This window comes from Myxocyprinus asiaticus, chromosome 33 (genome assembly GCF_019703515.2).
Source record: "Myxocyprinus asiaticus isolate MX2 ecotype Aquarium Trade chromosome 33, UBuf_Myxa_2, whole genome shotgun sequence".
In the NCBI taxonomy this organism is placed as follows: Eukaryota; Metazoa; Chordata; class Actinopteri; order Cypriniformes; family Catostomidae; genus Myxocyprinus; species Myxocyprinus asiaticus.
Window position 1 is genome coordinate 8,706,497 of NC_059376.1, and position 10,986 is coordinate 8,717,482.

Genomic DNA, 10,986 nt, shown 5'->3' on the forward strand with positions numbered 1-10,986 from the left:
TTGTAAGTGCCTCACAATGTTGAGGGCACGTTTTTTTAAGAAAAAGAGGGACGAGTCGAAATTAATTTTTGTGTGAATATGGAATATTTGGAATATTTCTTTAACAAGACAAATTATCATTGCATTGTTTATATAAAAGTAGGCAGAATATTCCCTATCTATATTGTGTAGTGTGCAGGCTGTTTGTGTTCCATTGCGGGAGAAGGGGTATTAACACTTTGTGGTATGGCATCTTACGTGTTGGTGCTCTGGCAAATGCCATTGGAAGTTGTGGCACATCCGGTTTTTAGTGGCAGGTTCCTCTGAATTTTGTGGCATTTCCGATCGTTACAGGCATGTGCCACTGAAATTTGTCACGTCTGGACGACTGACACACGACACTGTATTTTAAGGCATATTGTAAACGTTGTCAACGATACGCGCCGGTTTATTTAATGGTAGTGATGGCACGCGGACATACTGTATAAATCACGTTGCTTCCTGACATTAGCTTTTAGCAGGCTAACCGCACAAAGCCAAAAATGATTGATTTACACTAGTTTAGGTCTGTCTCGTGTTCCGTTGTAATACACGTTATGCATGAAATGTATTTTGTTTTCTTGTAATAAAGTCATTCTGTCATCAAACAACCCGTTTGTCTTTTATAACTTTCCATAGCCGTTTTCTTTTTTTAAATAGTCACTGTGATCACCTATGTAGAGTGGTGGCTACACCTGTAAAATTTAGAGAGAGAAAAGGGGTATTTGCCAATTGCCACCAAGAATTTACAATCAGGTTAGGCATAGATCATTTGAAGACTAGCAATGTGGAATATGGCAAGATTATACAGTGGCACCTTTGTCTGGAATTACATATGTAAAGCAGCTACAGTTGAAATCACAAGTGTAGATGTCAAGGAGAAGAGACGAAAGTGGGAGATGAAGTTTGGGTCACATGTGTTTATCTTCATCAGATCACACAAAGAGAGATTATGTGTCTTCAAGTTCACACACAGAGATGTTATCTGTGCCTTTAACTGTTCACACACACACACACAGATGTTATGAGTAGGTCTTTGTCAAATGCTTAAGAGAGAGAATGAGTGCTTAAATACACAGTTTTATGCATACTGTTGCAGAAACATGCAATGTACATACAAGGTAGACTTGTGAACATTGTTGCAGGATGACATTAGTGCCTTTCCAAATATAGAGCTGTAACTTTCACCTCTCCCTAACTGCGAGCAGTGTTTAAGCCAAGAACACAACATCAAATAAAGTGTTCTCTATAAGAGGAAAACAAAATGCCATCATGTCCATGTCAGCAGAGGTCTCACAGTGGTGCCCTGGAAAATACAGATAAATTAAAAATAGTTCAACTCGTAAAAAAATTTAAATAAAATATAAAACATCAATGCACATGGCACCATCACTGATATTTTGAACACTACTGGACAAACCTGCGTCTTGAAGAAGACTTGAAAGTTGACATGACAGCTGGTGGTGTGAGGAAGGCCACTTTCTGGGTCTCATAGATCAAAGCATGTTCTTAGATAAAATCTATGTAAAAACAAACATAACTCAAAGAAATATATATTGTAAGTTGGCATTTCATTGTATACATATTAAAACAATTATAACCTTTCACATCCTATCCTTCTTATACACTTTCAAAAGCAGTGAATGTGAAGAGACTGTGAATGTTTTAAAATTAATTAAGTTGAATTATTTCATGTTGAAACCATTAAGTTATTAATTATACAAATAATGGAGCTGTATCTTCTTTCAGTTTGTAGAGCCATACAGTACAGTATATGAAGCATGTTTGGTCTCAGACATTAATTCCATAAACCATTAGAATGTACCTCTAGGAGCATCACACATGCGTGATCTCAAACAAGCCACTTAGCTTTTTTTCTCTAATAAAATAGCCTGTATAAGCTGCCAGCTCCACAAGTGTCACCCAAGTACCTCAAAATACAGTGGCATGTGCCAGTCACTACCGGATGTGCCACACATTTTAATGGCCTCTACAGTCAAAAACTGAAAGAACAGATTAACAACAGATTTGCACATGCCGCTGAATTTAGTGGTGGAATTTAGGGGAATTTGTTAGTGGCATAATCCGTTTCTGGATCCATACAGTATGAAAGTTTCATTAGTCCTTCTTTAAAGCTCAGCTAGTGACTAGAAGAGAGTTTAATGTAAATACATTTTGGTCAATACTGCATTCTTTGCATGCATTTTTGTTTTGTCTAGTTAAAATCCATTAAGAACTTTGGCAGGATAGTGGCATATTTTAAGATTTCTGAGCTAGACCATGATCTAAACCAATGCTTTACACTTAACCTTACCCATCAGAAGTGTAGGGTTGCAGAATCAGTGTGCAGCCAACCCAAATATACATCACACTGTACCCACTACATCCTTGCATCACTTGGACACAGTAGAAGAAGAAAAAAAGAGTTAAAAGTGAATTACCTTAAAACCTTAGAGTGGTTTATAATGAACAAGTCCTATTCTTGGCCCACTATCTAGAAACAGAATGCATGTAAAAATGATACACATTAAATGATTAGTTAAAGTTTATTAACATTCACATGCTTTTACATGAACATGCAATAGGATGCGCAATAGACATGCAATATAACTAAAAAAATCCATGAACCACTCAAGTATGTCTTTCTCAAAGCCCAACAAATCATAATTTTTGATTCTTGGACATAAAACAAAAACAACATATGAACATATGACATTTCAACACCAATTGTAATACCACAATATTTTACACTTACCACAGAATGAAGTGATCCCCAGCCAGGCTCAGGGCTATCATGCTGACTGACACGTCAAGGCAAGAATTCTTAGTGCCTTCAGGTTTAATGTAATTTAAAGAATAAAGAATGAATTAGGTATTACCACGAAATACTCCAATAAAAGATGTAACTTTAAATTTACAACCATAAAAAATGTTTAGCAATACACTATCAAATCTGATATGATGGGATATATATATATTTTTTTCTCCCCTTTTCTCCCCAATTTGTCATGCCCAATTCCCAATGCACTCTAAGTCCTCGTGGTGGCGTAGTGACTCGCCTCAATCCGGTTGGTGGAGGACGAATCTCAGTTGCCTCCGCGTCAGAGACCGTCAATCCGCACATCTTATCACATGGCTTGTTGAGCGCGTTACTGCGGAGACGTAGCACATGTGGAGGCTTCACGCTACTCTCCACGGCATCCACACTCAACTCACCACGAGCCCCACCGAGAGCGAACCACATTATAGCAACCAAGTTAACCCAACATGACTGTACCCTCCCTAGCAACCGGGCCAATTTAGTTGCTAAGGAGACCTGGCTAGAGTCACTCAGCATGCCCTGGATTCGAACTCGCGACTCCAGGGGTGGTAGAAGTGGGGATATTTTTGAATGATTCATTTTCTCCACGTGGAAATAAATGCTGGGAGTATGACAAGCTTTGAAATGGTATTAAGAATAATAAATAATAGCTCAGTGAATAAAGATGCTGACTACCACCCCTGGAGTCACAAGTTCAAATCCAGGGTGTGCTGAGTGACTCCAGCCAGGTCTCCTAAGCAACCAAATTGGCCTGGTTGCTAGGGAGGGTAGAGTCACATGGGGTAACCTCCTCCTGGTCACTATAATGTCGTTCTCGTTCTTGGTGGGGAGTGTGGTGAGTTGTGCGTGGATGCCCCGGAGAATAGCATGAAGCCTCCACATCCTATGTCTCTGCGGTAACACGCTCAACAAGCCATGTGATAAGATGTGTGGATTGATGGTCTCAGATGCAGAGGCAACTGAGATTTGTCCTCCGCCCACCTGGATTGAGGCGAGTCACTATGCCACCACGAGGACCTAGAGTGCATTGGGAATTGGGCATGACAAATTGGGGAGAAAAAGGGGAGAGAAAAAAAGAAAGAAAAAAGAAAAAGAATAATAAATAATTTCTGGGAGCATCAAGGGTGCACTATTATCCAGCGATACTTCTTTATTTAGCTACTAATCCGATTAGTTAAAACAACACTGACAGTAGCCACTTGCCTTTCATGTTCTACCAAGTCAGTACAAACACTGTACTGCATGTATTGGTAATTTTGTTTTTTACAGCACAATAAAGTTTTGTTTATGTGCTGCCGACTCCTCCTCAAGTGTTTCTTTAGACTAACGCGTTCCAAAATGGATTATCGATTGTATCAAAACGCAGCGGCATATGTCAGTGCCACAACTTCCAGTGGCACATGCCACTCACAACCGGATGTGCCACAAAACCCACGGGCATTTGCCAGAGACACCAAAACGTAAAATGCCATACCACAAAATGTTAATACCGCTACTGGAATGCGGAGTAAATGTCATGATTACTAACATCCGACAGAGGGAGTGTTGCAGTACAGATAAAGTGAAACCGCCTCAGATCGGCTCAGGTAGTACGTTCATATTCTTTTCCGTGAATATATTGAACACACTAGAGCTTTTATGAAAAGAACTTATTTTAGTCAACTGTTGTTAATATGTGGCACATCTCGCCTCATATGTAATCGATCGTCTCTATGTTCAGGGCTGTTCATTCACCTCAAATATTTGACCACTTGGCCGTTTCAGTTAACTTCTTCATGCACAATGCTCTTACATTTGGCGTTATAATGATCCAAGAGGATTAAATGAAAAATATTTCGTATCTCTGTACATCTGCAATTCTGAAAACACTGTTTTCCTGGCACATTGATGCACACGATGCAAAATACTGCAAAGGTCCACATTTTTGCACTTTGATCGACAGAAATTCTGATGACACCACTCTCGGTGTGTGATAACTTCAGAAGGAAAGTTTAGGGATGCTATTAACTGACACAGGGGAGGTGGAATCATGCAAAGAATGCTTTGCAGCCATCTTCCAACTTTTCTGAAAGCATCAATACCCTTTTAGTTACTGATCATATTGCAGCTTGTTACACAAATCAGAAATAGACAAACGCACGCGGAAGCTCTGCGGGACGGACGTTGTCTGTAATTGGTGAAGTAACATGCGTCTAAATAATCATTTTACCATTTTAACTTGGCTATCCACAGTGTATTTTAAATGTAATAACTATTAAAAGTTCTCAAGTGAATTATTCAAACTGAATGGTCAGATTGGCGTTGTCACGTGTTACATGTTACTTTTCAAAGCTGTGGCAGAATGGACCAATCACTGTCGGTTATGAATGATGGAGTTTCATCATTTTGTGGCGTTTAAGGGGCAGATTTCCATTAGTATTTCAGATGCGCATATTTAAAATAAATTGATCTAAACAATTATACTTTCTAGTGTACACATGTATCTAATAAGACAAAAACATTCTGAGATTTCACTGAGGTTAATTGAGAATTCGTCTCTGTGAGCCGTCAAGCGCTCTCTTGAGGATTATAATTTTACACAGCCGTAGCAGAGCCCGTCTACCAATGAGTCTACAAGGTTAGCAAAACAATGCATAACGCAGTGGTAGCGAGGAGATCAGAGGCCGTTTGATTTTATTTATTTATTTATTATTATTTTTTAATGAAATTCTATTGAGGAGATGCTCCAGTGTGTTAAATAAATTGCTTTTATGAGGAAACAGCGCATCATTTAAGAAATTTACCTCATATCCGCTAATCTTCAACATGTTGTACAGTAAACAATCCATTTCCTTGTATGTGTAAGCATACTTAAGAATAAAGCTCATTCTGATTCTGATTTGGAATAAACTATGTGTGGAGTTTACTACTAAAAAAATAGCTATTTTATAAGTGAAGACGCGGACAATTTTGCGACAGATAGGACTCGGGTTACGGCTCTCCCCATTCATTTTTATGGTATCCGCAAACGGTGACTCACTGTCGTAACACGCTAGTTGACCGGTGCGAACTCTCCTTTTAAAAACTTGGAGTTAGTATATACGATCTCTGGACGTAGTGTAACTAGCTTCCTGTAATAGTCTCCTCATTTTGCTGAGCATCGACTGCTTCTGTAGCTATCATGGAAATGCTTGACAATATCTGTTAAGTGACTTTTCAGTAAGTGAAATTTTGCAAAACTAATCTTGGTGGTATGACACAAAATGCAAATTTCAAGAAAAGGCGACTCAAAGTATTTAATTCATTGGAAAAAATGGCCTTAAAAAAATAGTTAAGATATAGATTTATGAATAATATGTAAATAATTTAGGATGTGTTTGGAAAATCATGCTACCATACTAGAAGTACTGTTTCTGCAGTATACATACTGTGCACTCTATGCACATTTTTAGTATGCATGGAATACAGATGATCTAACAATGCACACTACTGTTTGAAACACTTCTTGTTAAGTAGTATGCTAGTATTCCATTCTGATCATAGCAATAATAGTGCAATATTTCTTCCCAAGCAGTGAGCAATGGGGGAGCCGCTGTCCCCTCGAGAGTCCGGTCAGTTCGTGGCAGAGTGCAGTTGTGATGTCTTCGTGGATGAGGAGGGTGTTAAACGCGTGGCACAGATGATCTATGAGCTCCGCCACAGTGAAGAGTTCACAGCCAGCGGCTGGAAGACAATGAATCCACTGGCTCCTCCACCGGACTCAGACGAGGCCATCAATTGGGTGTTTGTGACAGACACCATGAACTTTTCCTTCTGGCCGGACAGAGAGGAAGAACAGTGTGAGGTCACATGCAGGGGAAGCACCTATCGAGGGTACATGTCTCTCTGTGCAGCTGTCACCAGAGCTATGGATGAAGGTGACTACACACATGTGAATTTATGTTTACATCTGTCTTTCAATTTTGAATCCCAGATTTTCAATGTGAACACAAACTTTTTAACCCCTGATAAATATTACAAGCCCTTTCCACTATTAGTCATGTGCAAGATGTGAATTCTAAACAGGGGCGGTTCTAGGGTCAATGGAAATTTGGGGCTTAGCCTAGACCTCTGTGGATACGTATGGGGCCATCCTTTGATGAAGTATTGGAATATTATACACTTTATAACAAAAGTTTAAATGTTACATCTGTGAGGTGTCATTTATATAGTAAATATTTAAATATCACTGAAACTAAAACTAGTAGGTCCTACTAACTTTTGTCTCGGCTTCAGATACGCTTGAAGATCAGAAATTGCTTACTTTCAGCTGTCTGGTACTGGAAGTAAAACATTTCATTTTTTTCCCCCATAGAAGTATTGAGCTCAGAGGTTGTTCATTGAGGGTATATGCCAATGTTGAAGCCATCAGTCTGCGTTATTTCATCTTCATTGTTTAAAAATCGTGTTTAATAGCGGAATTCCTGGTGAACAACTACACTACCTGTGGTCCAGCAGAGAAAGAGCCACCAATCAGAGAACAAAGCATGCCAAACAAGTCCAGCAGTGACCGCCCACTTCCAGGATGCACTGTGAATTATGCAATCGAATCTAACTCTCTACAGCCTCAAACTAATTGTATATTTGTATATATTGGAATATTTCAACCTTCGTATAGGTTCTATCAGTAGTTTTATATATTTCCATTCTTTTTTATTCGATTATGTCATTAGCAGTGCTTCATGAGATTGTAGTTTGTGTCTTCATGAAAGACGTTAAGTACACAGTCTTGTACCTTTGTCTTTTTGTCCGATTTTCAAATATTTTTTTGCTCCAAAACAGAGTTTGTAACGTTGTGATTCACCTCCGAGCTGGTTGGTTTGATTCAAGGCTAAGAACTCTTTCACAAATGATTTTATGAAAAGCCTATGGGAAAAATACACAACCCAAACGGCCAAAAACATGGGCGGGCACTGTCCTTGATTCGTTGGATGCTTTAAGTTAGTTTAGAAGATAGCAGGCTGTAAATAGGCTAAAATAGGTACTTATTAGGAAAAAAATAGTTGCTAGATTTGCCAAAGTTTGCAAGGTTTATTGCATTGTGCAAAAATCACAAATGTCCTAGCTCGTAACTGAAAGTTTGCAAATTCCTCGAGCACGTCAGTATATATTACTCTTTGTTTTCAGGGTTTTCTGGTGCCTCCAATGATTATACAAATCTGTAATTACATTTTTGCTAGTCAGAACGCTAATTCTTGAGAACCGCAATGGAAATTTTACTAGTGAAAATGTTCATTTTTTATATTAGTAAATATATTTGCACTAGAATTTTTTTCTTCTCGTTTTTATGGTAATTTCAGCTAGTAAAAAACAATTAATTATTGATATCTGTAACTGCATTTTCACTAGTAAAATTTCACAATTATCTGTCATTCACTCCTCTTTAAAACACAACTGCAGATATCTTTAATACATTTATTACTAGTTGAAATTCCAATTTCAAATATCAGCTATGTACTTCTTGCTAGTAAAAATGACCATTTTAATATAAATTATTACATTGTTAGTACAGATATCCATTTCTGATATCAACAATAAATATATCGGAAATTAACATTGCCACTAGTGAAAACCAAATTCCAGATATAACAAATAAGCATTTTTATTAGTTTCAATTCAGTTGTTGATATCATGAATAGATATTTGCATTAGTAAGAATGTATTGATATAAAAAATATTAATTAATTAAATATTAAAAATAAAAATATTATTTTTACTATAAAGAAGTAAACAACTAATATGGGTATTTGGAATTTCTAGTAAGAAATTAATTATAGATATCTGCAATTTTGATTTGAACAGGAGTGAATGACATACAGTTGTGAAATTCTACTAGTTAAAATGCAGTTACAGATATTTTACTTGTTGAAATTACATTTTTGATATCAAGAATGGGTATATCCACAAGTAATTATGTAATTTTTAGTTCAAGAGTGAATGTTTTTACTAGTGCGAACGTAATTATTGATATTTAAAAAAATCTACACAAGTACTAATTTCATTGATGATATCAAGAATTAGCATTTTATCTAGTGAAAATTTATTTATAGATATCTATACGCGTAATTCACATCTTGCTCACGATTAAATGTCAATACGGCTTGCCATAGCAAAATTCAAATATTAAACTCTTTATTGTAGGAGTGCCCATCACAAGCCCCGCCTACTTCTCTCAGATCAGTGAGGCCGAGTTGGCGCATGTCTTACGTTCAGACAGCGCAACAGCCATGCCCATGCTGAAAGAGCGTCACCAGGCGCTAACAGAGGCCGGACGAGTGCTCATGGAGCAAGGCGGATCTTTCCGCAAATTCATGAGTCATTGTGAGAATGATGCAGAGAAGATGGTGAAGTATATTGTGCAGAATATACCATCATACAGAGATGAAGCCACCTACGAGGTAAAAGATTCAAATCACAGAATAAAAAATTGGTGACAAATGGTACAATTTCAAAGCATTTGAATCCATTTTAGGAATGCATTCAAAAGAGAATTATAGTTATTTTCCTCATTTAACAAGGCATTCTCGATGCTTCTAAAAAGTCTTTTTCATGTAATATACATGGCTAGAGTCACTTTTTTTATGTGCATTTGATGTGTTGATATCGTAGGGTAAGCGGATTTCATTTTACAAGAGAGCTCAAATCCTAGTGGCAGACTTCTGGGGCATCATGGAGGCCCGAAGGGAGGGGAACATCCCTAATCTTGACTACCTGACCATGTTCGCCGACTACAGAGTACCACAAGGCCTTGTCTATCTTGGGGCTTTACGCTACTCTGATGCCCTCATGGAGGCATTGAAAAATGGTTTGTTGTGTCGTGTCTTGTGCAGAAAGATATTCTTCTCAATTTTGTTCTTGTAATGGTAATTATTAAATGCTGCACTTTTTTTTCCTTTCACAGGTGAATTGTTGAACTCAGGTGAGCGGCGAGAGGTGGAGATCAGGGGTTGCTCCATTTGGTGTGTGGAGAGAATCAGACAGCATCTGTGGAAGCTTGTGGAAGAGAGAGATGGGAAGAGCTGTCACATCAATTCAGCTCTTATTGACTTTTATCTGTGGCCGTACGCTAAAAAACATCACAAAGAAATGGCACACATTCCAATACATCACACACGCTGCATCTACTATTGATAACATGAATCATAGATCCATGTCCTTTATCCAAGTTTATTTGCTGTTTATACCTTTGAATAAAGTTATAAAGACTGGGTGGTATAAAATGTATTCTTTGTTAACAAGAAAAAAAAAATAAAAAATTTTCAATGTTATAAATCATATAAGTCTTATAAATAATCTTTTTTCTGCTCCTCATAATTATGAAAAGCCTGCCTTTTGAATTACAGGTCTCAAACTTGAAAAAAAAAAAAAAAAAAAAAAAAAAAAGAAGAATATGAGTATGAATGTGTTTCTGCGAGGGAAATACAGGATAAAATCACAAAGATTGAGATTAATATACAAATACCGGACCGTTCAAAAACAATGTATATGGGAGAAGGAAAAATACATTCCGCATTTCAGGTTCCATAGCTTAAATTAGTAGTTTTTTCCCCCGTGTCTTTTGAAACTGCACAATAGGGCTCGTACATTTCTTATAAAAAAGCGTTTGACCGCTACTGTTTAAAGAAACAAAATAAGTAGAAAGAAAATTAGCATGAAACAGGTAATATGCCAATGGGCGGAGATTAACGGCCGGGTGTTGATTAGGTACGGTGGGCCTTCATTATAATTGTTCTATTTTTAACTCTTCACTTTGTATTTTTAAAATTCAATTGTTATTAAAGTTCCTCTGTTATATGGCATTATTATCCATGCGTCAAACATTCAGACCAGACTGTTGTTGAAACAGCGCATAGATGGCATATCACGTGGTACCTGTTACTTTTGTTCGCGCTGAGAGGTATGGACTAATCAGACTCGTTTGTGATTACTTGATGACGATCTTTAAAAACGATTTTATAGAGATTGCGCTGGCGGATTTCTTTTTTTATATATCACGCACAAATTCTTGTTGATAATATATTTAAAAGGTTATACATAATGTTGTAAAAATGTCTCCAATAAGACTTTTGAATGCAGCTCAATGGAGGATTTTATTTTTTTATTTTTTTTCTGAGCCGTAAAGCGCCCCC

General features: G+C 37.4%; 1 protein-coding gene across 7 annotated transcripts; it reads left to right on the plus strand.

Annotated features, from left to right (window-relative positions):
• Nucleotides 1-4,309: 4,309 nt before the first annotated feature.
• On the plus strand, nt 4,310-10,130 carry qng1 (Q-nucleotide N-glycosylase 1). 7 transcript variants are annotated; one of them, XM_051669763.1, is made up of 5 exons: nt 4,310-4,425; nt 6,393-6,735; nt 8,999-9,255; nt 9,467-9,662; nt 9,759-10,130. In XM_051669763.1, the coding sequence occupies exons 2-5, from the start codon at nt 6,399-6,401 to the stop codon at nt 9,986-9,988; spliced, it is 1,020 nt and encodes a 339-aa protein (XP_051525723.1). In that variant the 5' UTR covers nt 4,310-4,425; nt 6,393-6,398; the 3' UTR covers nt 9,989-10,130. The 7 variants fall into 7 exon arrangements, with proteins under 7 accessions (XP_051525723.1, XP_051525728.1, XP_051525727.1 ...); XM_051669768.1 differs by having other exon boundaries at nt 4,347-4,428; nt 6,390-6,735; XM_051669767.1 differs by having other exon boundaries at nt 4,377-4,428.
• Nucleotides 10,131-10,986: the final 856 nt, after the last annotated feature.